General features: G+C 41.5%; 1 protein-coding gene and 1 long non-coding RNA gene across 4 annotated transcripts in view; one reads left to right on the forward strand and one right to left on the reverse strand.

Annotated features, from left to right (window-relative positions):
- The first annotated feature begins 942 nt into the window (after positions 1-942).
- LOC137629742 (uncharacterized) lies at positions 943-27,923 on the forward strand. The gene is made up of 3 exons (XR_011041599.1): positions 943-3,093; positions 27,252-27,421; positions 27,691-27,923. It is a non-coding gene; the product is annotated as an uncharacterized lncRNA (long non-coding RNA).
- LOC137629741 (FYVE, RhoGEF and PH domain-containing protein 2-like) overlaps positions 23,879-27,990 on the reverse strand; it is a 475,513-nt gene continuing 471,401 nt past the window's right edge. For all 3 annotated transcript variants that reach the window (XM_068361338.1, XM_068361337.1, XM_068361335.1), the window contains one exon: positions 23,879-27,345. In XM_068361338.1, the coding sequence (XP_068217439.1) occupies positions 27,288-27,345 (58 nt within the window). In that variant the 3' untranslated portion in view covers positions 23,879-27,287. The remainder of the gene's footprint in view (positions 27,346-27,990) is intronic.

Raw genomic sequence — 27,990 nt, forward strand, 5'->3', positions numbered from 1 at the left:
AAAAAAGTTGAGTCACTGCATTCCGTCTTGAGAAGGAACTCGTCACAAAGTGAGGGAAGCAAACTTCCTCCTCCCAATGACCATTATTTATCAATTGAAATAAAAGGCCCTGGCAACACAAAAATAGGTGCATTAAAAAACCTATATAATTACGATGAAAAACATAACTATTTGACATCCCTTTCTATTTGATAAATTACGTGAAAACGAAAGAGAAATCTAAAGATTTTTGTCGGATAGCACTAAGGAAAAGAATGGGAATCGGGTTGAAGTAAAATGACAAATTTGATGTTAAATATTCTCAGGTCTTCTACTGTGATTTAGCACGATGGGGGATCAAAGATGATACGTAAAAGACTTTAAACTAATGATCGGACAGTACCTGAGCTTGTATAACTCATTGCACTTACATCATCATTAATCCCGATCCGCTAAAGTGAAATTCTAAAGTCCCGTGATGGAAGGGACTATACGTCGCTCAACAAAAGGGAGTTATTGAGCTGGCTGCCATTCCGTCGTCCAAGTCCAGGAACCATCCTTGGCGGCTAGGGCTTTAGCTTGCCATATTAATGATGACAAATTTAGCCAAGTAATATCACTCCTGGTGTACACCGACCAACTGACTTCTAAGACGTTCCAAGAGAGACTGTAAGACTGGAAGAAATTAAACTATGAGGCAGACTTTTCTGTTTATCAATAGACTATGTTCAGAGATCCCAAACGACCGTATGGGCTTGTTGATGGCAAACTAGCAAATTGCAATAAAGCTTTACAAAGGCTATATCTAGTTTAGTTAGCTGAGAATCAAGAACATCGTAACATTAAATTTGAAAAATCAAATCAAACTTTGAAGGAAAAAATTATGAAAATAAGTAAATAGATTAATTTCATAACAAAAGGAAATATGATAGTTATATTTTTTTCACTCCATAATCTTTCAAAAATTCCTTCAATTAGATCAGAAATCTTCCTGCTCCTGAAGTATATTCTCCGGGACTAAACCAGGACAGTATGCACAGAATTTTCAGCTATATGGTGTGAGGAGTGCGAAGTGCTAAACAGTCTCTGGCATAAATAATGGAAGGGAAGACTTGGTAAAAACGGGATATTTGTAAATCATTATGCTCCTAAATTGTGATTGGTTCAGTGTCGGATTTATCGTAAACCAAAGCACTGTCTAATAAATAGTACAGTAATACCTCAGGATATGAAATTAATTCATTCTTGACTGGCTTTCAAACCATGATTTCTTCGTATGATGAGTCACGTTTTACAAGCCACAATGAAATAGAGCCAAATACATTTGAATCATTCAATATACCTAACCTAACCATTAATACCTGCAAATGAAGTAATTAATAAATGGAAAATAATAATGTACAGAAATGTGGAACCTTACCTTTCGAGTGAGGTGATGGCTGAAAGGTTAAGTGCCTGCAGAGTACGATTACAGATGGCAGAAAACATTAACAAGTGTCAGAAGACATGAACACTTAACGAAACATGTTAACAATTGGCTGAAAACATTAACACTTAACCTACTAAAAACTTAAAATTAAATTTATTTTTATTTTTGCCTTTCTAATTTTTAAAAGTTTTTTACTTTTTGTTTTGTACTTTCTAATTTCATCAATTTCTTCTTCACTTCCACTTTTCTGTTTTTTCAGATCAGTTTGACCTTCACCCTGGCCTACTAATGGCCTCTTTGAAAAATAACGATCCAAGGAAGCTTGTTTTTGCCTGCTTTTTAAAATATTCCTGAAATGACTTGGGCAAATGCCATTTACACTGAGCAAGAACATGACCTGTATGAACCTTTTCAGGGCATTTCTTTTCTATGAAAAATGCCATTCTATGATAATGATATAGCATCTCCTTTATTTCTGCCGTTGTCGTAGTCATGTGTCGTCCTCCCCCTCGCTGCCAGAGAACTGTTCATGGATGACATTCAGTTGCATGGCCTCCAACTCCTTCAGGTCGTCCGTCGTAAGCTCCTCTTGGTGCTCCTGAAGAAGCTCATTAATGTTATCCTCATTGACTTCCCGAGTGAGACGATTTCCTCAGTTATAGGCTGCTGAACAGGTTTGGGATCATCAGTGGTTTCAGCTTAAGTGACGCTCATATTGAATCTCTTGAAGTCTCATGCGGAGATGTCATCAGGCCGCAGCTTCTTCTCCGAAGAGTTCAAGGTGCTCCACAAAACCTCTTGTCCAGCTTGATTGATGAGTCGGAGGCATATCACAATATTGAAATGCTCCTTCTAGAATTCACACGGTGAGGTTTGTGGTATCGGTGATTTCAAAACTAGTTGGTCTGTGCGCTGGAGGAGAGGGGTGTTAAGTGTAAGGTAGAGAACCATGATGAAGAAATATTCCAGAAGGAAGTATGTAGTTTTTAGCTAAGGCTAGTGATCCTGCTAATATATGCTCATATTTTTATGTCAGTGTTAATTAGGTAAGGATTACTGTGCAAGAAACTAGGCTGTTTACACCTTCTTGGCTTCTATTTAAAGAAATATTAAACTTTCAGCATTTCTCAGAACAGATAGTTTGAGGCACCATTTAACTTTTGCCATCTTGGATATCAGTGATATGATGCATATTGAAATAAATCAGGGCTGCTCAAGTTCTACTAGTGGTGGAAGTATTTGTTAAGTAAGCATCTTCATTATTTTTCTACCCTTCCATCTAATGTATTTCAAGGCTGATTTGGGTCCTCACCATCTGATTTAAAATCCAGAATGTTTAATTCAAGTCTAAGTATGATTCACAAACACTAAATTCAAAGTTGCAAGGTTTAATGAGAGTCAAATACCATCATTTTATTTTTGAAATAGGTCTACCTGTATACTACAGCATTTTAGTACGAGAAAGGTTTTTTTGTTTTTTCGAATTGCACAAAAGGGGATTATTATTTGTATGTCAGCTTTATTTTTATTGATATGTTGTATTTTCTTCAGATGAAAACCGAGGCTAGAAGGGTGGCCATTAGCTAACCGTGTGTTAGAAGGGTGTATCCAGTTCTCAGACCAGACATGATTGTACCACTTTTACATTTCTTTTCTGTTGTGTTGATGACTGCCAGAACCCTGCTGTAAGTTTTACCTATTTTTATTTGTTACCAGTTTTATTATTTCACAAACCTTACTGTTGATTCATTGCAGTGGACTTTGGTGATACAATATCTGATAAACATTTTGGGAAGTGTTAGGGTTAATATAGACTTGGGTGCTTTATTTGCATCTTCATTTCCTTGCCTGTTTGCATAAAGTGATCCAACATGCTTTCAACATTTTCTCCATCCAGCTTATTGTAATTTAGGAAAGAAGTACAGTTTGTAATTGATATGCTGGGCTGATAACAAACAACTTGTTTGGGTTATATAAGCTCATCAAGGATGCACATTCTGTGGAGCTAAAATGATACAGAAGTAATTCTATCTCAAATTGCAACACTTATTACATGTAATGTTGTTATACAATCCTGCACCATCTTCTTTATTTGTTCCTATACAGATAGAAACCTTTGTCCTTTAATAGGGGAGTTTGCTGGAAAATGCAGTTATTAAAATTTATAACACAAGTCTGGTAGTTACTTGTGGGTAGTGAAGGAAGACTCACTGAGAAGCTACTTTGACTTAAGAAGCCGAGTTGTACAAACGTATTCTTGGTTGACAAACTTGTGTTATTAATTTTATTTTCTTTTCTGATTGATTCTGTGCCGGTTCATGGAGAAACCATGTGGGGGCATGCAGTCTTGCCTTTGAATTTTTGAACGACGTTGTGGGACTTTCAAGAACAATCCGAATGTGGATCCCCATTCTTTATGTACTGCTTTTAAAGGGCATGACTCTATGCAGGTTTTCCCTTGTGAGGAGTGTAGGGAGTGATCAACCTCCAGTGGATTTGGAGTTTTGCAAGAAGAGGAAAAAGGAAACCAAGCAAGATTCTTCCTCTTTCGGTTCTGTAGCTAAGGCTAAGAAAACTGCTGGTAATCTTCTTTCTCCTCTTGAAACGCAGGCTTCTGATCCATATCTGTCACCCTCCTCCAGGGAAATACAGTGTGAAGGAAGACAATGATAACCTAGCCCTGGTGCAAGCTGTGAGTGAGACGGTAATAACTGTTTCCCTAAGAGGAGCAGATAGCTCTTCTGCTCTTGCTAAATCTGACAAAACATTTTCAGATGACACTGAATTTTGACACCCCGAAGACATTATGGGTATCTTTAAAGCTAGAAGTAATACCTTCCAGAGAGAGAGTCCTACAAACCTTAGCTTTATCTGTATCTGGAGCCTACTTTGTCTTCTGCATCTGTGGAAGGAGTCCATAGCTCTCCCAACTTAAGGTTGTCTTCTTCGGTAGGAATAGCTTAAAAGCTATCCTCACCTTGAGAGTTACTTTTAGCTTTAAGGAAGTGCTTACACCCTCTCTCGCCTCCTAGCCCTTTACTGGCTACACCTTCTTCAGGGAAACATTCTTCTAACTTAGACTGCTCACAGGAGGCATATAATTACATTTTTTGCGGAAGAATTCCGTCACAAAGGAATTGAGTCTTATGGGAAGCAAGAAGCTCTTCTAGTGAGTGATTATTCTTTTGAGCTCTCACCTGGATATCCCTCACCTGTTTGCGAATGTGCAATCCCCCTACAATGTGCATATTATTTGTTGGATCTCACTCATCAGGCACACAATAATGATTTTGAGGAAGGCTCTCATAGAGAGTTTTTAACTTGTAGCAGGTTCACTTCTTTCCTTGCGCCCTTCCTGGAAGTTGAACAGACAACTGTTCACGTATGCTATCTATTGAGAGAGCACACTCCTATTTGCGCACAATTATGAGCTACAGAACATGCTCGCCAACTTTGTAGTACTATTCCTTCCGACTTGAAAGAGTTTCCGGCGTTCAAAATAAGTGTAGTATCTCTCGCTTGTCTATGATCTACATTTTCAGCGTGCCAACCTCAGAAAATGTGCTCCCCTTAGCACTCTAGGGGTCTTTCCCTTGGGAGTTTTTAGATGACTTCATAGTGAACAATTGGCTGATGAGGATTTAGCGTGATCATCTTCATGAGTGCAAAACTTGCTTGCACTAGAACAGCATATTCCTGTTAAAAGTTGACACATCGACAAACAATTGTGCTCCTCTGACAATTTTCACGCGTAGCAATTTACGATCTGAGTGCTAGCGCTCTTAAGCTATGATTGACGTGATCTACCCTTAAATTAGGAGGAAATGCCTTTTGGAGAACTCGTTAACAGATGCAAGAGTATTTAGGCCCACAATGGTGCTTTCTCCTTCGGATTCATGAGCGGCTCGCTACAAATGCTCACCTACACGCTTAAGGAATAGAATGGACCAGGTTACACACTATCAGGCCTGCACCCAGCTGGATGATCACCATAGCCTTAGTTCATGCGGCAGATTGGACAAAAGGAGTATATAATTTTAAGAAATGCCCCAATTATGAAAAATCCTACCCTGTTCCCTCTAGACATAATTAACAAAGTGTGGAATATCCCTAACCTCAAAATGGTATTAGTAGCCCCAAATGAATACTTTATGCAGAATAGTACCTGGACCTGCTAATGCTGTTATCCAAGGTTCCAAGACAACTGCCCGATTGACAGGATTTTCTTTGCCAACCACATCTTCAGACACACCACAGTTCCCTAACATACCTATCTCTTCAAGGGTGGAAGTTATTCAGCATCTCAAAAGAGCAAGAGCAAGAGTAGATGGAATTATAGAAAAATGGAGGAAATTAATCAAAGACTTGCTCTTTTAGTTAAGTCTCCTTCAGAAAAGCAGCAGCATCTCCTGAAAAGAATTCAAGAACGACCATGCCTCTATAAGTGCTCTTAGGAAAACGGTAGTCAAATCAAGGCCAATGACACCATTAGCATTCTCCTACAGAAGGTCGACTGATGCCGCCAAGCTGTTTCACTCCAGGTTCGACCAACCAAGAAGAGGGATACGCAGGAGAGGGGCTAGGTCTTGTTAGAGGAGGCAATCCCTTGCTGCAACTGGTTGTGTTGGGATGCCTCTCAAGCCAGTGGGCAAGGTGACAGTACCACATGGTGGAGGATTGGATGGTGGAAGTCCTCTGGTACGGGTACCTCATGTTCATCGGGTTTCGCCCTCCCCACTTCAACTCCAACAATGTCATCATCGTATTCTCTAGGATTGCAGAAACACTACATCCTACAAGCGGAAGTCCAAATGTTAGCTAAGGATGCTCTTCAAGTAGTCCTGGCTAGGTCTCCCGTCTTTTACATCCAAATTTTTGTAGTAGAAGAGTAGATTGGGGGCTGGTGAAAAGTAATAAACCTCTCTACTGTGAAATGAGTTTGTTCTTCAAAACCATTTAGAATGGAGAGACAGACAGTATTGCAAGAAATGCAATCAGGAAGAACAACTACTGTATATGCTCTCTCTAGATTAGAGAGATGCATATTTCAAAATACTGCTGCATAAATCAAGGAGGTTCCTCTGATTCTCTCTAGCTAGCAACTTGTCTTGGTACATGCCAGTGGCATCCGGTTACAGAGATATCTTGTTAATTGGCCGATTCTATTGTTCTCCAAGAGTTGACTCCTGCAGCACCGTGACAGACTTCTCTCATTTTTCGAGGATCTGGGGATCGTGGTGAATCTGGAGAAGTCGAACTTCACATTCTAGTAAAAGAGGGTGTTGTTAGGGATGAGAGTGGACATGACAGTAGGAAAAGTTTTTCCCATCAGGCAGTTGAGTAACCAGACTCAAAGGGGTGTGCCACCCTTTTTTAAATCTCCAACAGCTTCTGACTCATTTATGGTAACAAACTTCTAGGCAACTTGTTATCTTTGGAGAAACTAGCTCCCCATGACTGTTTACATCTAAGATATCTGGAGGGGTGTGTCTAAAGGCACACTGGTCTCAAAACAAAGACTCTCTTTATCACCTAGTTTGTGTGCAAGAGAGTCAGATCTGATTGGGTAAAGAACACCACACTACACCTGTTAGCCAGGTCCTTTCCAGGGAGAAGGAATGTGATAGCTGACAAACTAAGTTGACTGGGGCAAATTGTCAGGCCAGATTGGTCCCTTCATCTTCAAGTGGTGAGGAACATTCTAACTTTTTGGGGTTCCCAGACAATCATCATGATATGAAACTTACTAACAAGTTCCCCATGTATTTCTCGCTGATACCTGATCAGGCAACACCATTGGACGATGCTTTCCACCATTAGTTGGAAGGCCTAGACATAATCAACAAAGTGTGGAATATCCCTAACCTCAAAATGGTATTAGTAGCCCCCAAATGAATATGCAGAATAGTACCTGGACCTGCTAATGCTGTTATCCAAGGTTCCAAGACAACTGCCCGATTGACAGGATTTTCTTTGCCAACCACATCTTCAGACACACCACAGTTCCCTGACATACCTATCTCTTCAAAGGTGGTGGAAGTTATTCAGCATCTCAAAAGAGCAAGAGTTATTATTTTTGCAAAACAGCAAAGGAGAAATCTGGATACTTCAGAAGACATCTAAGATAGTCTATCTGGCCAAATGGGCCATCTTCTGTGATTGGTGCCGTTTTATGGGGTACTCTTCTCAGAGCTACTATCCAGCTGATGGAGGTTTTCTCACGAAAAGAAAAAATCCTTTCAGTTTCAGTGGTAAAAGGCTAGCAATCAGCCTTGAGCCAAGCCTTCAAATTGAAGGGAGTCGATCTTTCATTTTCATGGGAACTGTCAATGTCGGTTAAAAGTATGGAGCAATCTTGTTTAACAAGAGAACTCAAAACTCCTTCTTGGAATGTAACGAGAGTTATCAAGATCTTAAAATGTCCACCTACAAACCCCCCTTCAGATTGGGACCAAACCCTCAAAACTATTTTTCTTCTTACTTTGGTCTTGACAAGACAGGTAAGCAAGTTACATGGACTTTCGTATCTTGACAGCCACACAAGATGGTTGGAGGAAAGTATCATTTTCTTTTGTCCCTGAATTAGCAGCAAAAATACAAAATCCGCCCATGAACCATTCAATATTTTATTGATTTTAAATTTTATCCCGTAGAGAAGTGACTGCATGATTCAGATAAGTTGTTCTTATGCCCTATGAGGGCATTAAGACGCTACCTCGAGTACTGAACTATTCAGACTACGATTGCAGAACCTTTTCATCAGTGCAGGAAAACTCAAGAAGAAAATAACCAAAAACATCAACTATTTCTGGCTTCAGGAAACCACAAATAGATTGCATTGCTGGACCAGGCGACGAACAACTTGGGACAACTGAAACAGGCATGAGCTCACTAAGTCAGGGGTCCAAGTCCTGAAGGCAGTAGTTGGAAACATCAGATGACCTTCACAGCACATCTACGGGAATGCATCCACATGTCACTCAACACTTTCTCCTTAGGACCTGCTCATCAGGTGGTGTAGGATATTTAGCTCCCTCACAGGACAATAAGCTTCTTGTCTAAGATAATGGTTACATCATTCTAGGCGAGAATAAGAATGCATGGCCCTTTTTCTTTTATTCCCTCCTTTTTCTCGGAGTGCAGCAGTTGGAGTGATATGTTGCTGCAACGAATATTGATTTACAACTGACGAGGCTAGGTTCAGTTAGCAATGGAAACCCATTGATTTACTGAGCCTTACATTACGAATACAATACCCTTTTAGTTCTTCCACGACAGCCTGTCTATAACAGTAACTTAGTCCTATTCCTTAATACTCAAGTGTTAGGAAGTAGTGGTTGGAGTGTTAGACATCCTAGGACTTTAACCCACCTAGTTTTGTTATAAGAACTTCCTCCCTCCCAAGAATGTCTCCCATCAAAGGACGAACGTTTGTATCTGTGTAGGAATAAATCAGATTTTACAATAAATTTAGTTTTCTAAACTATACAAACCTGAGTCAGTCCTTTAAGTTATGCGTCTGGCCTCATCCATCCTTCAAGTTCTAGGTGAAGGTCAAAGTGGCTTCTCTGTGAACTGGGAGGCACGTGGGGTTGCCACACGCTACCCACACCTCGTTACAAATTTTGACAGCAGTTTCCAGTTAGGAAAAATATAAACTACTTTTAAAATTAGTGATATTTTGCAATTTCCCAAGTTGCATCTCGGGTAAATTTTGAAAGATTGAGTTGCAGTAGTTGTCCTTTCTATTAACGACAGTTAATCACAAGTTTCCATTCAAAACGTAGCTAATGAAATGAGTACTGTAGTTTACTAGTTTCCCAACTTGCTCTTCAGCATAGGTTGAAGAGCAAGGATTATGAATTCTTGAACAAGAATAATGACTTCTCATTTGCATCCAATTTTATATATCTTTTGGAATATATCAGTGTAGAAATTTACGCTTAATTGAGAATTGTTCCGTAACCGAAATACAAACCACGCTATTTAAATAGGGTATTACTTTCGGCGTAGCTGAAGTGACGAGCCATTAAATTTTTAACGAGGGTTTACTACCCCCTCGCTAGTTAGCGAGGGGGGTAGGGGAGTAGCAGCTAGCTACCCCTCCCCCCTCACACACCGGTGAACTAGTTCACGTTGCTTCTGGCTCGGGTGATGAACAGATGTGTCTGCTCTCACCCTCGCGTATTGACAGCCTTAATCTTTTTTGCTTTTTCTTTCAGTTGTGTGTTTGGAAGTTGGCCTCTCTCTTTATCATGCGGAAATGCCCCGGATTACCCGACCGCCCTTGTGGGACTTATATGTCGGCGGTCGAGACGGACCCTCACACCTTGTGTCCGTTCTGCAGGGGCCAACGGTGTGATAAGGATAAAGTTTGTTGTGAGTGTAGGGAGTGGTCTACCTCCCAGTGGGAGAGGTTTTCCCGGCGCCGAAAGAAGAAGTCCAAGCGGGATCTTTCTCCTTCAAGGATCTCCTTGAAGAAGGAAATCTCCAAGGACTCTTCTTTCGTTGCCCGAACCTCCTCCGAAGCTCCCACTCGATCAGTCTCTCCCTAGAGGCCGTCGAGTGGTAGCGTAGGCCGTACTTGTGTTGACCGACCTCGGGGTTCGGGAGAGGGAGTTGCCTCCCATAGCGAGGCAGCTCCTCCTCCTCCTCCGGGGGAGGATTTATCTAATGTTGCTAATGATGATTTATTGCAGCTTTGGGCTTCCTTGGGGCTTAAGGGTTCGCCCTCCAGGGAAGCCCTGTTTGACCTTGTCCAGTTGGGAGCAGCTGTCAAACAGTCGCCGGTGATAGCGGAGGTTGACCCTCTGTCTATCGTCGACGTTGTTGTGGCAGAGGCTTCCGGCGAGGTGGGTCAAACCTCTGCCTTGGGTGCTGATGTTGCTGAAGGCTTGGTTCCCCCCTCCGAACATCCTTTGAGGGAGGGGTCAAGTCCAACGGTCTCTCCTGCAGGTGTTTCTCCCCCTCGAGGGAGTTCACTAACAGAAACTCTCTCCCAGAAGACGTATCCGACGCAAGGCTCGTCTTCCTCTTCACCGTAGAGGCCTTCCTTCTCCCCACAAGGGAGTTAGGAGGCGCCTTTTCGACTCCTCGCCTTCGCAGTCCCCTGCAGAGGATCCTCCTCACCGTGCTTTGACCGTTGCAGCTGCATCACTGGACCTCTCTGCAGATCGTTCGCGATCTCCTCCGTCTGCCAGACCTGCTGACCTTCCTTCACCGTTCCTGGCAGCTGACGCGCTGTGGGCGCCCACGCAGCCCGTTTTCAAACGGGCACCGGTCTCTTCGGGGCAAAAGGGGCTTGCTCACAATGTGGGCAAGTCCCTTAAGTGCCAAGTATCCCCACGCTCTCCTGCGCGCTCGCGCGCAATTGTGCGCAACCGCTCGCCTGTTCCTGAGACAACGACCCAGAGACATCCTATGCCAGGAACAACGCGCCAGCGAGCTCCTGCTGCAGAATCAACGCACCAGCGCTCTCACCGATCTCCTGCTCGCCAGCGCTCTCCTGCACGCCAGCGATCTCCTGTATGCCAGCGATCTCCTGTATGCCAGCGATCTCTTACTCGCCAGCGCACAGCTGCACGCCCTGATCCTGTTACGCGCCACGTGCGCCCACGATCTCCTGCGCACCCACGATCTCCAGCTCGCCAGCGCTCCCCTCCTGCTCGCCAGCGCGCGCCATCGGTCACCTGCGCTCCCTCGATCTTCGGATCTGAGCACAGGAAAGAAGACTCGCCTTCTCGCCAGCGATCTCCGGCGCGCCCTCGGAACTCGCCCACCCGTCAGCCCCCCTCTTAACGAGAGAATGCCTTGATGAAGTCATTGGGCTTCAGCACGGCATATCATTCCCGTGCTGAAGGCTTGTGACGGGCAAGAGGGCTCTCGAACTGGGGAATTTCTTTTCCTCAGTTTGACTCTAAATTTCTCTCATTCTTTTTCTATTACCTCTTATTGCTTATTCCTCCTTCATAATTATCAGCTGTCTCCAACCTTGCTGTCAAAACTCTTTTACCCATTTCACTGTCCAGGTTTTTTAGAGGGGACATTGTATCCATGATCGGTTTTTATTTCAAAATCAATTGTGGGAGCTGTGGTGGTCTTGCCAACTGCCCGAAAATGTTTGGACACCTAGGAGTGTCAGTATTCCCATACTGGCACGCGGAACTATCTCTTAGGAAATTTGGCCTTCGGATTCCAGGGGTTGGCGATTTTATAGAGATAGGACTCTCGGCATTCTGTCCGGTTTGCCTGCCACTATGATTAGAGTGGGGATGATTGTATTCATGAAATGCTCTCAGTCCCATCAAGCGGGTTTGGCATACACTTGAGCCACTCTAATCATAGTGGTACCATCCCTTTGTGGTAGGGTAGGGAGTGGACATTTGGTAAGCAGCTTTCACAGGTGTCATTGGTGGAGAAATTAATTCCAGGAAAGGCTAACGGTGTCTTCTTTGGAATTTCAGACAGTCTTAATTTTTTCTCTCCCTTAAACTATATTTTTTTCCATTGTTTTTTTTTTTCATTGTTATTATGACCCCCTTCCCTCCCCCTGAAAAATAATTAATGAGTAAACTTAATATTCCCCGTACCCCTGGATCAAATGGCGAACCCCAGACACCGTTGACGACTTCTGCTTGTTTAAATAGGGAAAGCTCTGTTGACAACCTCGGCAATAAAAAGGATTCCTCCAACAATACTTTTTTGACCAGTGTTGTTAAAGACAATTTATCGGCACTGGTGGAAAATGATGCTTGTAATAACCGTAATACTTTACTCTCTGGTTCTGGCTCATTACCAGATCCAACAAAAAATCTGAAAATTCTCCACTTAAAAAACATACCAATTGGTTGTAGCTATGACATAATTCATGAAGCCTTCTGTAGATTTGGAGCAATCAAAGAAATTTTAATGGAGCTTAATGGTAGTAAAGGCTTTTGGGAAGCTTGGGTATCATTTTCAAGTTTTGAGATTGCTTTAGAAGCAAATAAAAATTTAGAGAGCATAAAAATTGACAATTGTTTGATTTCTGGGGCTTTATGTGATAAAGCACCAAGACACCTAGAGGTATATAAACCAGAAGAATGGATGGAAAAAGAAATAGAGCATAGACTTCCAGAAGTAAGAACCCCCAAGCCCCCAACATGGATAATTGCATCTGGAAAGATAGATAATTATAACTATTATAAGATGAGTAAATTTATACAAAAAAAGTTGGTTTAATTAAAAGTAAGGATATTAGTAGATACGGTAAGCAATCTGTTTTGATTAATGCAAAATCAGATACTCAAGCTCACATGCTTTGTGGCATGAAGATTGCAGAAATTGATCCTATTAAGGATATTAAACCACATATGAGCTTCAGCTATGGTAAAGGAGTAGTTTTTGATAAAGATCTATATGAATTCTCAGAACCAGAAATTCTGGACATGTGCCCTGCTAATGTTTGGAAAGTAAGTAAGATTCCTCAAACAAGCATGGTAGTTTTAACATTTGAAACCCCTGTTATACCAGATCATATAATTATTGAGAATGAAAGAGTACGTGTTCGAGAATATAAACCTAGGCCTTTACAATGCTTTAATTGTTTCAAGTACGGTCACCCTTCCCGGTACTGCAATAATACGAAGATCTGTATTAACTGTTCTTTGTTAGAACATGGCCAATGCAACAGAGATACAACCTGTGCAAACTGTAAAGATAATCATAAACCAAATGATAAAAGATGTAGAGAATACAAGAATGAAGAAGCTGCAATCTTGAAAGCAAATGCTGAACATATAAGTGTAGGTTATGCAAAGCATTTACTCAATCGGCAACTTAATTTTGCTCGCGCGGTTAAGATGCCAACAAAAGATTATAATCCACTACCCCTTACTACCACAGGGGGACCAGTGGCAGCACCTGGCCCGTCAGGTGCATCTCCCTTAGTGGTAGTAGCCCAGCCATCTGGGTCAAGTGCTCAGGCTATAAAAGCCAGAGCACAAACCTCCAAAGAGGTCAATATGGTGTCCAACACACCAAAAGTATTGTCACCGATAGGAGCATCTCCCCTAGAGGTAGTAGCCCAGCCTTCTGGGTTAAGTGCTCGAACTGTTGAAGTTCTAGCACAATCCTCCAAGGAAGCCAATGTGGCTTCCACCACCTTAAATGTATTGTCTCAGGCAGAATCTCTACCTGATTTGATGGAGATTGGAAAACAAGATCTTCCAAAGAGGAAAAGGTCCCCATCATCCTCACCTTCATCTAAGTCAGGTAAGTGCCCTACTGCTCATGATCCTAAGGTTGACTCTTATAAAGATCCTAGAAAGAAAGAAAAGAAGAGTGGTGGCCTAGTAAAGCCTTCCATCTCCAGGCCTTACATGGCTTCATCTGAAAAGTCCCAAAAGACAAATGAGACAAAGAAAAATAATAACAAAAGATAATGTCTATCATCCAGTGGAATTGCAGAGGTCTAAGTACTAGCATTGAGCAAATAAAAACTTTAACCAGGGACTCAGACACGAAGGTAATTTGCCTACAGGAAACCAAGATCAGTGACAAACCATTTAATCCTGGACTCAATTATCATTTTTGTAGATCCCCTCCTTTGCAAGCTGCAAGAGCTCAAGGTGGTACAGGTTTTATTATTCACAAATCTGTAAAATTTGAAACAATCCCACTCAATACACCACTACAGGCATGTGCAGTTAGAACTCATATCGGGAAAAAAATTACTTTATGCTCGCTATATATTGAACCATCCTTAGAACTTTTCCTCTTAGATCATGCTGGTAATCCAAGAAGGCTTAGACTTTCTGACCTCCAAGACTTGATCAATCAGCTTCCTGCCCCTTTTATTTTAATGGGTGATTTTAATGCAAAGCATACTTTATGGGGTGGAAATGTGTGCGATAGATGGGGTAATCTTGTTGAAGAATTAATCGACAACAATGATGTAATACTAATGAATGATGGTTCTCCAACTAGGTATGATGTATTCCACAACTCTACATCAGCCATTGATTTGTCAATCTGTTCCTCATCCATTCGATTGGACTACCTTTGGTCAGTAAATGAACACCTACATGGCAGTGACCATTGGCCAATAATGTTAAATTATGTCCATAATCTTCCTTCTCAGTGTCCACCAAAATGGAAGATAGATGAGGCAGACTGGGCAGCTTATGAAAACTGTTCACACACTGATAAAGAATATGATGAATTTACATCTCCAGTGCATGCCTATCAACATCTTGAAAATATTATTGATGATAATGCTAGCAAGTTTATACCTAAAACATGCGGTTTACCTCATCGCTCTGTAGTTCCTTGGTGGAGTAAAGAATGTGGCAACGCAAGAAAAGTGACCCGAACTTGCTTCAGAAGATACTTGAGGACAAACTATTTAGCAGATAGAATAGCATATCTCAGAGCCTGTGCCAAACAAAAAAGAATTTTTAAAAAAGCAAAGAGAGCATCTTGGAAGAAATATATATCTAATATTAATACCAAAACTCCTTCAAAGGAAATATGGGACAAGATTAGAAAACTTCAAGGTAAATTCGTCCCTAAGCCTCTACCAATATTAAGGGAAAATAATAGATATATATCTGACCCCAAAGATGTAGCAGAGGTTCTTGCTAAGCACTTTGCTCATGTATCAAGTGCTGACAACTATTCCCCAGCATTTCAACAAATTAGAGCATCAACATCTGTTGTTCCTCCTGCTTCTTCAAATACTGAAGCTTTTAACCTGCCTTTTAGTATGGAGGAGATGCAAAATGCTATCTCCAGCTCTTCTTTAACTGCCCCAGGTGAGGATGGCATCCGGTATGAAATGATATCACATCTTCCAGTGGATACCAAGGAATTTTTATTAGAAACCTTTAATGGTCTATGGGCTTCCCATACATCTCCTGATTCCTGGCATACTTCAATTGTAATTCCAGGCCACAAGTCTGGTAAAGACCCAGAACTGCCATCTAGTTATAGGCCCATATCCTTGACCAGTTGCATATGCAAACTATTTGAGAGAATGATCAACAACAGACTTGTGTGGTATCTAGAATCAAAAAATCTTTTATCTAACAGACAGTTTGGTTTTAGGAAGAACCGAAGTACTCTGGACCCTTTGCTGATGTTATCAAGGGAAATTTCAAATGCTTTTTCTAACCAAAACCAGGTGGTGGGTGTCTTTTTTGACCTCGAAAAGGCATATGACACCACCTGGAGGGGTGGTATTTTAAAGCAATTGGCCTCGTGGGGTATAGGAGGACATATGTTCTCTTTTATTGAAGAATTTTTATCAAACCGCTCCATTAAAGTGAGAGTAGGGTCAGAACTATCTTCATCCTACATGCAAGAAGAAGGTGTCCCCCAAGGCAGCGTATTGAGTGTGACCTTGTTTGCTGTTGCAATTAATAGTCTCATTAGTCACATACCTCCTGGCATACAAGGATCACTATTTGTCGATGACTTTGCAATTTATTGTAGTGGATCATCTGCACTACAAGCATGCCAGAATCTTCAAATTGCAATAAATGCTGCTTCCGCATGGGCAAATTCTCGCGGATTCATGTTTTCTCCTCAGAAGACCAAAGCCATTCGCTTTACTCGTACTCGTAAAAGGGAAGAGATCCCCACCCTTTTCTTAAATGATTGTATTTTGCCATATGAGGATAGTGTCAAGTTTCTTGGAGTCATTTTCGACAAGAAAATGACATTTGGTCCCCATATAAATGACCTATCTATCAGGGTTAAGAAGTCACTGAACATTCTGAAAGTGATATCGCATTTTGATTGGGGTGCTGATAGAACAACTTTGCTTAGAATTTATACATCTTTGTGTCTGAGCAAGTTAGACTATGCATGCCAAATATATGGGTCAGCTACAAAGACTTTACTTGGAAAACTTGATATTGTTCACAATGCTGGGCTTCGCATCTGCACAGGTGCTTACAGAACATCTCCCATTGACAGTCTCTATGTTGATTCTGGCATACCTCCCCTTTCCATTCGCAGAGAGGAGTTGAGTTTGAGGTTTTTAGCTAGGTCCCTTGCTGTGAGAAACAATCCTAACTGTAAATATGTTAGGGCGCCTTTAGATCGGGCTCCTAACAGATCTAGAGTGCCTAAGCCTTTGGAAGTACAGCTGAAAAATGATGCTAGAGAAGTAGGCTTGTTAACAGCACAGATAGCAGAGGTAGGATATCCCAAGTCTCCTCCTTGGTGTAATCCACCTGTTAAAGTATGTTTTACGGCAGGAGGGAAAAATACCTTACCTAGTAGGGTAATGAAAAGTGAGTTTTTAAATCATGCTGCTCAACATCATGGGAAACATGTTTTTACAGATGGGTCCAAATCGGCTGCAGGAGTTGGAAGTGCAGCTGTGGTGGGGGATATTGTTATTAGAAGGAAACTCCCATCCTCTTGTTCAATTTTTACTGCTGAGCTGTACGCAATAATTCTCGCAGTCCAACATATTTTTAAAAATGGCAACCAAAATAGTTTTTATACAATTTTTACGGATTCCAATAGTGTTTTACTCTCATTAAAACAAATTATGCCAGGCCATCATCTAGTACAAGAGGTGCAGGACTGGTTAGTACTTCTGCAGTCTAGGAAGAGTATCAGTGTTCACTTCTGTTGGGTCCCTGCCCATGTTGGGGTGGATGGGAATGAACAAGTAGATAAGGCAGCAAAGGAAGCTTCAGGGCTAAGTAATCCATCCCCCTTGAGTATTCCTTACAAAGATCTTAGAAGTGAGATTCATCTTTACTGTAAAAATAAGTGGCAAGCTCGATGGTCTGAACGGACCACCAATACAAAATTGAAACAAATCCACCCATTGGTGGATAAATGGTCATCTTGTAATTCTACAAGTAGAAGGGATACCATTATTTTAACTAGGCTGCGTATTGGCCATACACATGCAACGCACAATTATTTAATGAAGAGTGGGGAAGGGAGACAGGCCCCTCTTTGTAATACCTGTCAAGTGACAATGGATGTTAAACATATTTTAGTCGATTGTCCTGTTTTTAATCTCCAGAGGAGGACACATTTACTCCAGGACAAACCGTTAAGAGATATACTGGGGGAAAACTGTAATACCCTGAACTTGAGAAAATTTATACAAAGTATTGGGTTATATTACGAGCTATAATTGATTTTATTAATTTATTTATTTATTTTACCCTTTTAATCCCTATTTATTTCACATCTAGATTTTATTGTATGAAAGTGTTACGATTTGTATTAAAGGTTAAAATGATACTAAATGTTGTGAGTGTACAGATATGATTGAATGATTTTAGTTATATAGCGCTGAATGGCCTTTGATGCCCCAGTGCTTGGCTTAATGCCTAAATCCCATATTCAATTCAATCACCCGTCAGCCCTCGCCTGTGCACCATCGTGCGCAGTCACCTTCGCGCGCACAGGTTCCAGTTCCTACCGTGCGCCCTTCCAGAGGCTTCCGAGATACTGCGCGCCCACGAGCAGTCTCCTCCTCGCGCTTCCACGCTTGAATTGAATTGAATATAAGATTTAGGCATTAAGCCAAGCACTGGGGCATCAAAGGCCATTCAGCGCTATATAACGAAAATCATTCAATCATATCTGTACACTCACACCATTTAGTATCATTTTAACCTTTAATACAAATCGTAACACTTTCATACAATAAAATCTAGATGTGAAATAAATAGGGATTAAAAGGGTAAAATAAATAAATAAATTAATAAAATCAATTATAGCTCGTAATATAACCCAATACTTTGTATAAATTTTCTCAAGTTCAGGGTATTACAGTTTTCCCCCAGTATATCTCTTAAAGGTTTGTCCTGGAGTAAATGTGTCCTCCTCTGAAGATTAAAAACAGGACAATCGACTAAAATATGTTTAACATCCATTGTCACTTGACAGGTATTACAAAGAGGGGCCTGTCTCCCTTCCCCACTCTTCATTAAATAATTGTGCGTTGCATGTGTATGGCCAATACGCAGCCTAGTTAAAATAATGGTATCCCTTCTACTTGTAGAATTACAAGATGACCATTTATCCACCAATGGGTGGATTTGTTTCAATTTTGTATTGGTGGTCAGTTCAGACCATCGAGCTTGCCACTTATTTTTACAGTAAAGATGAATCTCACTTTTAAGATCTTTGTAAGGAATACTCAAAGGGGGATGGATTACTTAGCCCTGAAGCTTCCTTTGCTGCCTTATCTACTTGTTCATTCATATCCACCCCAACATGGGCAGGGACCCAACAGAAGTGAACACTGATACTCTTCCTAGACTGCAGAAGTACTAACCAGTCCTGCACCTCTTGTACTAGATGATGGCCTGGCACAATTTGTTTTAATGAGAGTAAAACACTATTGGAATCTGTAAAAATTGTATAAAAACTATTTTGGTTGCCATTTTTAAAAATATGTTGGACTGCAAGAATTATTGCGTACAGCTCAGCAGTAAAAATTGAACAAGAGGATGGGAGTTTCCTTCTAATAACAATATCCCCCACCACAGCTGCACTTCCAACTCCTGCAGCCGATTTGGAGCCATCTGTAAAAACATGTTTCCCATGATGTTGAGCAGCATGATTTAAAAACTCACTTTTCATTACCCTACTAGGTAAGGTATTTTTCCCTCCTGCCGTAAAACATACTTTAACAGGTGGATTACACCAAGGAGGAGACTTGGGATATCCTACCTCTGCTATCTGTGCTGTTAACAAGCCTTCTTCTCTAGCATCATTTTTCAGCTGTACTTCCAAAGGCTTAGGCACTTTAGATCTGTTAGGAGCCCGATCTAAAGGCGCCATCACTCCCCAGCACGCAATCGCGCCCACGAGCCTGCTTGCCGTAGTTCACTTACGTGCCCACGCGCACCGTCACCTGTGCGCAGTCGCACACCTGCACGCCCTGCGCGTCATCGCTCGCCTGCTCACTATCATTCTCCTGCTCGCCAGAACTCGCCCACGCGCTCCTGCGCCTTCATCTCCGCGCGCACGCACAGGTGCGTGAACGTTCGCACCTTGGATTATTCCCTCGCGTGAGCCCAAGCGCGATTTCCACCGGGTTTTGCAATGCGAGCTCCCAAACGAGTCGTCAGAAACGAGAGAAGCTAGGTCGTCTTCAACCCCCCCCCCGCAAGCTCAAACCAGCGCGCTCGCAGGAGGAAGGGAGATCTTCAGATAGGCCCAGGCACCCATCTTCTTCCCTTTCTTTTCAGGCAGGCCATGTTGTAGTCTCTACTCCAAAGGATCGCCCGATTCCCTTCCCTCCAGAGGGAGTCTGACACTGTGTCTGTCAGTAAGCAGCCATGGTTTGAGTCCCTTATCAGAGCTGTTGTCCAGGCTGCTAAGCCTGCCTTCTCTGATTTGGGCCCCAAACCAAGTGCAGCTCCGACCCCTCTGAAGAGGAAGAGAGGAGTAGAGATCGTGGTGACTTCTCCTCGGGTCAAGCTGGCCTCCAAGAAGTCCGCAAGCTCAGACACTCTTCCCTTATGGGAAAGAGCCTGTTTGAGCCAAAGGATGTGGAACAGGTGGCTGAGAGGTGGAGGAAATCCAATCAGGATTTTCTCCTCCAAAGGGCTCTCACATCGAAGCCCTACAAACCTCCAGCACCTCAACAACAACCTCGCCAGCCCAAGACGACGAAACCGGCAGCGGCAGCGAAGACAACAGTGTCCAAACAGCAGCCCTTTCCTGTCAAAGACAGGAGAGGCAAGAAGTCCTCTAGGGGAGGCAAGAATCCTAGGGGGAGCGGCCGAGGCCGCAAACGCTAGGATTGGCAATCCCCCTGCATGTCCACCAGTGGGGGGATGCCTACAAAGTTGCGCAACCAGGTGGCAGCAACTCGGGGCCGATTCCTGGACGGTTTCCGTAATCAGTCAAGGGTATCGCGTCCCGTTCATAACATCTCTTCCTTCCCTGACAGCGAATCCAGTGTCGTTGAGCTCCTATGCCATGGGATCAGCAAAGGGGCTAGCCCTATGGGCAGAAGTCGAGACCATGTTAAAGAAGGATGCTCTCTAAGAGGTCGTCGACGGGTCCCCAGGCTTCTTCAGTCGACTCTTTCTTGTAAAGAAGGCGTCTGGAGGCTGGAGACCAGTCATCGACCTCTCAGCTCTGAACAGGTTTGTCAAACAAACTCCGTTCAGCATGGAGACAGCAGACACGGTCAGACTTGCAGTGAGACCACAAGACTTCATGTGTACACTGGATCTGAAGGACGCGTACTTCCAGATCCCAATCCATCCGTCTTCAAGGAAGTACTTAAGATTCAGCCTAGACAACAAGATCTACTAGTTCAAGGTGCTGTGTTTTGGTCTCTCCACTGCACCTCAGGTTTTCACCAGAGTGTTCACCCTGATCTCTTCGTGGGCACACAGGATCGGCATTCGTCTACTTCGTTATCTGGACGACTGGCTGATCCTGGCAGACTTGGAGTCGACCCTTCTTCGACACCGAGACAAGCTTCTGGGACTTTGCCAAGATCTAGGGATCATGGTAAATCTCAAGAAATCTTCTCTGCTTCCATCTCAACGACTGGTATATCTAGGCATGATCTTGGACACCAATCTCCACAAAGCCTTTCCATCAGACGACAGGATAGCAAGGCTGAGGAGGGTTGCAGATCCTTTCCTCAGACGAGAAGAACTCCCAGCCCAATCGTGGTTACGTCTCCTCGGTCACCTTTCCTCTCTGGCCCGTCTAGTTCCAAATGGGTGCCTCAGGATGAGATCCCTGCAATGGCGGCTCAAGTCTCGGTGGAATCTAAGTCACGATTCTCCGGACATTTTGGTCCCTATGGGTCCTGCGGAACGGACGGACCTTCAATGGTGGGTGACAGACGAGAACCTCCGAAAGGGAGTGGCTCTTCTTGTCCTCCCCCCGGATTTGATGCTGTTCTCGGACGCCTCAAAAGAAGGGTGGGGGGGCCCACGTTTTGAACCACAGGACCTCAGGCCTATGGTCAGAATCAGAAAAGTGCCTCCACATAAACCTGCTAGAAATGAAGGCCGTCTATCTGGCTCTTCAACAGTTCCAACAGTACCTGGCGGGTCACTCCGTGATGGTGATGAGCGACAACACCACGGTAGTGGCTTACATCAACAAGCAGGGAGGTACCTTTTCACAACAGCTATCCCATCTTGCAGTAGAGATACTGAAATGGACCGAAGTCCACTCGATTCCACTATCAGCTCGCCTCATTCCGGGCAAAAGGAATGTGCTCGCCGACAGTCTGAGCAGAGCATCCCAGATAGTGAGTACCGAGTGGTCTTTGGATTCTCTAGTAGCCAACAAAGTCTTGACTTTGTGGCGTTCCTCGACGGTGGATCTGTTCGCGACAGCCTTGAATTTCAAGCTCCCGCTGTACTGCTCCCCAGTCCGGGACCCCAAGGCACTCTGCAAGATGCCTTCCAACAACGGTGGGACAACATCAACGTTTACGCCTTTCCCCCGTTCTGTCTGATGAGAAGGGTGCTCAACAAGACCAGAATATCGGTCAATCTCTCAATGACCTTAATAGCTCTGCTATGGCATCACACAGAGTGGTTCCCGGACCTTCTGCAGCTCCTGACGTTACTCCCGAGAGAACTCCCTCCTCGACACGAGCTACTCAAGCAACCACACGCCAACATCTCGGCTTCACGCCTGGGGACTATCCAGCACCTCCTCACAGAGAGAGGCTTTTCGCAACAAGTTGCGGAAAGGATGTCTCGACACCTGCGAAAGTCATCCGCAGGAGTCTACCAGGCGAAGTGGAGAACCTTCTGTGGTTGGTGTCGTGGAAGGGGTATCTCTCCCCTCGATGCCACTATTCCAGCAATAGCGGAGTTTCTTGTGTATTTGCGGGAAGAAATGCGCCTTTCAGTCTCGGCAGTGAAAGGCTATCGCTCAGCCTTAAGTCTTGCCTTCAGGCTAAAAGGAATGGACATTTCCTCCTCGCTAGAACTTTCTTTACTCATACGAAGTTATAAACTTACCTGTCCTCAGTCGGAAGTGAGACCTCCTCCATGGAACGTGGTTCGAGTCCTCAGGGCTCTTAAGAGACCTCCGTTCAAACCATTACGCCAGGCTTCTGATCGCCACCTGACTTGGAAGACGGTGTTCCTACATGCTTTGGCCTCGGCCAAGCAAGTCAGCGAACTTCATGGTCTCTCGTATGACATCGCCCATTCAAGGGGATGGGGGGAGGTAACGTTCAGGTTCGTCCCCGAGTTTGTAGCTAAGACTCAAAATCCAGGAGTGCCGGTCCCCCGGTTCGACTCCTTCCGGATCTCGAGTCTCCGTTCTGCAACAGATGACCCAGACCATCTCCTACTGTGCCCAGTAAAGAGTCTGTGGCTCTATCTTAAAAGAACAGCTGCAGTTCGTCCTCGAGTGCAAGCATTGTTTGTGAGCACAGGAAGGACGAAGAGGAGGGTCACTAAGAATACTATCTCAGCGTGGATTCGCAGGGTCATCTACCATTCCCTGAATCCAGACCCTCCTCCGTCACGTCGCCCTAAAGCACATGATGTCAGAGACATCACTACGTCCCTGGCGTTCAAGAGAAACTACTCAGTGACGCAGGTTCTACAAGCAGGGGTTTGGAAGAGTCAAACGACCTTCACAGCCCACTACCTGCAAGATGTGACCCACAGGAGGCTCGATACATTCTCTATCGGCCCTGTGGTGGCTGCACAACAGCTGGTCTAAACCTCAGGCTCCTTAATGGACAAGTAGCAGAAGGTTGAGGGCATTGTTACCCGGTTTTAGTCTGCATGAATGGAAAGGTATGTCTGGCCCTTATTCTTTTCTTCATTCTCCCCTCTCTTGGGGAAAGCAGCATCCTGGGTTCTCTGCACAGCCTACCTCAAACCACTGCAGGTAAACCATGCTTCCCTGTGTTCCTAGTATTAAGATAATACTGTCGCGTCCCCCATACACTTACGAGGTGGTATTGGGAACGTCCTAACCTAAAATTCCATCTAAAGGACTCCAGGTCAACTTCCTAGGACGAGTCACACTTCATTCCTTCACACACAAGCTTACGTAGGCCGTGATCCTTGCAGAGCAAGGTACTTGCGAGGTGCAGGGACTCCTTATCTTGAGTTCTACTTACTCAGATACTGAGTCCCCGGGGAAAAAGCCAAAGCCAGTATGGCTGGGACTTACCACCCTTCCTAAGGGTTAAGTCACCCTATTTAAATAGCGTGGTTTGTATTTCGGTTACGGAACAAATGACAAATTCGTAGATAATTTGTATTTTCCTAACCATACAAACCTTAGCTATTTAATCAAACTTGGCCGCCAGCCCTGTCCCCCGGGATAAGTCCTACCTCTAAGCAAAGTGAACTAGTTCACCGGTGTGTGAGGGGGAGGGGTAGCTAGCTACTCCTCCCCTACCCCCTCAATTAATGGCTCGTCACTTCAGCTACGCCGAAAGTAATACCGTATTTAAATAGCTAAGGTTTGCATGGTTAGGAAAAACACAAATTATCTACGAATTTGTCATTTTCTATTAGGAAAACTTAATGTAATAACAATTCCCAGAAGTTATTTTATATGTATTTCATCCAATTTATAAATTTGTAAGGAAACTATAAGATGAAAGCATGTTCTTCAGTACAAGTCTTCATATTAGGAGAGAAAGAGTACATAAATATGCGAAAAAGTTCTGAATATAGTACTGTACTTATCTTTCAAAAGTGAGAAATAAATTTTACTAGATTCTGGGTAAATTAAAAATGGTAAAAATATCTAAGTGTAAAAATAATCAAAATACAAAAGTCATCAAAATGAAAATGCATTTTCTTTCTCATTAACTATATATATATATACATATAAATATATTGTACTGGTGGTGAAAGGCTTTACATATATTAAAGAGACTGAATAGGATTTAAAAAATGCTAGATGTTTTCATTTATAAATGTTACTCATAATTTGCAAATGTAATAAAAATCATGTAACACAATATATATACATAAGTATGAAATATTACAATATTTTGGATAAGAGTTTTAATATTTCAGAATAAAAATGCCATCTTCGATGAATATTACATCTTGATGACATGCAACAAATGTCTGACTTGGAAACAATTTTTACTATTCACATAAAAAATATGAAAGAGCATTACCATACTCAGAAATGTACAGAAGTGACTAGTATGATCATGAGATTTCTTGCGAGCAGTTAGTACAGTACAATGCTTTGAGTTTTCTGTTTATAAACATACACTGGCATACTACACTGTAACCAACAGCATAGCTAAGAGATAAATTGTTCTGGTGTTTGAAACTAACTCTGTACAGCATTATCATAATATCAGCAATAATTCTGCTATTACACTACATTAATCTTCAACATAACATAGCACCATCAACTTGCAAATTGTCAGAGCTTGCAATTAATATACCACACTTCATCCAAATCATAGTATACTGTGTGACTACTGAGTTTTATATAAACTCTTCATTAGGAACCATTTAATGGTAAATTATGTACAGTATAATTTGTAAATATAGACTTGTGAATGGCTTGCATTATTAAAAACCCACAGTTTTATATATTTACCTTAAATTTGATTTATATTAATCTATTTCCAAATAACATGGAATATAAAACTCCTCAGGGCTAACTGTTTTATATACATATGTGCATAAGTCCCCAATTAGGAGATCCCAAATATTTTGCAACCTCTTACATTTTTTGCAAGAGGAGGGGAAAAATTTGGTTTATGTGACCGATTGCAAATCTTCCCAATAAATTTGATATGTCCAATTGTTTTCTTCTTGTAAAAGAGCAATATATTCTTATACTGCATGAGTAAAAAATATTTACATAGTAATATGGCACACTGAACGTAGCAATAAACTACATGAAAATATTGCATGAACTAGACTTCTACATAACATTGAGACAGTAATTTTTCGCTAATGTTGGAAGGAGCAACTTTTTACAACGTTTACTTATAAAGAAATTTGTGCATTAGACAGAGTTAACCTGTGCATCCTTTACTATTTAATAGCAAAAAAAGGGAGGGATAAAGCGTGCAAATTGAATGAAGTGAAAATGTTATATTGAAACTGTACATTATACACAACTAGTAGCTGAGGCTGTGTGAGCGAGACTACACGCTCTGTGAGTACAACTTGTTTGTGAGAAGGTGGTTCAAGAAGCTATTAACTCCATCTACTGATTTGTCTTTTTTCATAGTTTAATTTAAAGTTAATAACCTCTTATAACCAGACCTGCTACATATGTAATTCTTGTTGGCAACTGAAAATTTCTACAGTATTGAGTAATTTTGGAGTGACTTGGAAATTTGCTGAAAAAACTTTTAAAATGAATTTACTGAAATTAAAGTAAGCACAGCTTAATCAGTCATACAAGCATCGTATTAGAAATGATTTTTCATTTAACGAGGCATTTTCATAGTTTTCTTCTAACGATCAACAAATGGTGTGAAGCGTAAAAGAAAAATGACAAGCAAAGAAGAAGAGAGGCAGGTGCACATGTTAATGACAACAAGCCATGAAGAAGAAAACTTGGTTTCTAGAAGTTTCTATATTGCTCATCCATCACAGATGTACTTCCAAACACTGTAAATTGGAACCCCATCAAATTTCAGAACCTACTTAGCTATGTCATTGATACATTAAGGATTATTTCAATAATTCTCATCATTTATTATTTCATTAGGTAAACTTTACGGAAGAAGTTCGATGAAAACTTCATGGAGTTTCAATTTAGAAGTCCAATACCAAACACTTCAGTGCTAATCTAGATATATTGTACATTTATGTATTCCAATCTACACTCAAGATTTTAACACTACCTGATAATTTATAATTCCATACATTTTACCAATGCAGTACAGTATTATCCAAGTTAACAGTTATAGAGAAACAGGGGGCAACATTTCAAAGGACACTGTTAATCACTTTAATTCAAGTCTCACGTTTTTTAGTGATTATTGTACTCTTTCGTATGCTTGATTACAAAAGTTTTTATTTGTTGTAAGTTTGAAATGTAATTAAAATTGCAAACTTCAGAGATGTACAAGGGATAATTGCGTTGTCTGACAAAGCTTAAAATGATTCAACAGTATTCCTCTTTTGCCACAGAAAATCTAGAGACAACAGTTTGATTTTGATCTGATAAACTGTAATAATTTATCTGGTAACACGGTCATAAAATGATGATGCTATATTTCTGGTCTTAGTTCCTAATTGTGGATGTCACAATGCAAGTATCATGTTATTTGGACATTTAAAGAAGTGTATTGTATGTCATTATCATTAGCTTTGAGCAATAATGATGAAAACCATTCTTTCTATGAGTAAACAACAGACCACAAAAATGATAATAATGGCATTGGAAAATTTTACAATATGCATAACATTGCAATTTGTTTTCCCTTTATGGGTAATTTTTACTTCAATTATATAAAAAAAAATTATTCATTCAACTGTCATATTTGTTTGTTGCCATATCTTGATTTTCTGTAAAAGTATAAAAAATCATTTCTGCTTTACATATAGTCTGATAATATTGGCTTTATCCAACCTAAATATGTTAAAATTTAAAATTTTATCAAATGGGAACTTTGTAAAAATTAAAATTCAATTAAAAATTAGTGATCACTTAATCGAAGATCAACTCTTCTTAAAGCATAGTTCAGAACATGGAATATGTTATAAAAGACAATAAAATTTTGTTGTGTAAATTTTACAATGACAAAACACATTATCATCATTACTCTCCAAGCCATCTTGTGTTTGTATAAATACAATGGTGTAAAGGAATGTGTTTTTATATGTTTTAAGTGTAACCAAATAGTTAGTGTATGTTGTTCTCACAGACATGTAATGAGGGCCTCGATCACTTGCCGCTCTCGTCATTGAACTGGAGATGGCAACTCAGCCTGCGACGCTTTTTTTAAAGCGGCCACCCATCTGTAAGGAAGAAAAAATTAGTCCATTAATATTCTCTCCATTTCCAAAGGATTTAATCGTCTAAATTTCAACATAGGTATGATATCTGTCCCAGTATAATTGTTTTTTAGTGTGTAATATAGTTTTATATGAATGATCTTTTCCAGTTACTTAACAATTCTCAAGTAACAATTTTTTGGTACTTGTAATGGGATACTAGAATTCTAGGCTAAGAAAGAAGATACAAGGAACTTTCATGAACCCATCATAATTAGCCCTTGGAAATTCCAAGACTCCTAGCACATTTCATTCCATAAAACTTCTATAATATCAGCCTATGAGAAATTATAAATATTCTTATTTCAGACAGCATTGGGATGACAGCTGGAAGGTGCTGGAGATCATCAAACTTTATCACTCCCAACAAAAAAAAAAAAAAAAAAAGTATGCACTGTTCGAATAAAGAAGACCAAGCTAATTATTTCTAAATAGCATAAATTTGTATATTTTTTCTACTTACAATACAGTAAAACTTTGTAACTACACAAATACGAAACATCATCCTTAAATAGGAGTATTACTGTAAAAAAGTAAACGGTTGCTGGTGGGTGATAGGTAGGCTTCATCCACTTGCCAGGTAGAGCAACCCTCACTTTGACTTTAGCC

The sequence above is a fragment of the Palaemon carinicauda genome, chromosome 37 (genome assembly GCF_036898095.1).
Source record: "Palaemon carinicauda isolate YSFRI2023 chromosome 37, ASM3689809v2, whole genome shotgun sequence".
NCBI classification, from domain to species: Eukaryota; Metazoa; Arthropoda; class Malacostraca; order Decapoda; family Palaemonidae; genus Palaemon; species Palaemon carinicauda.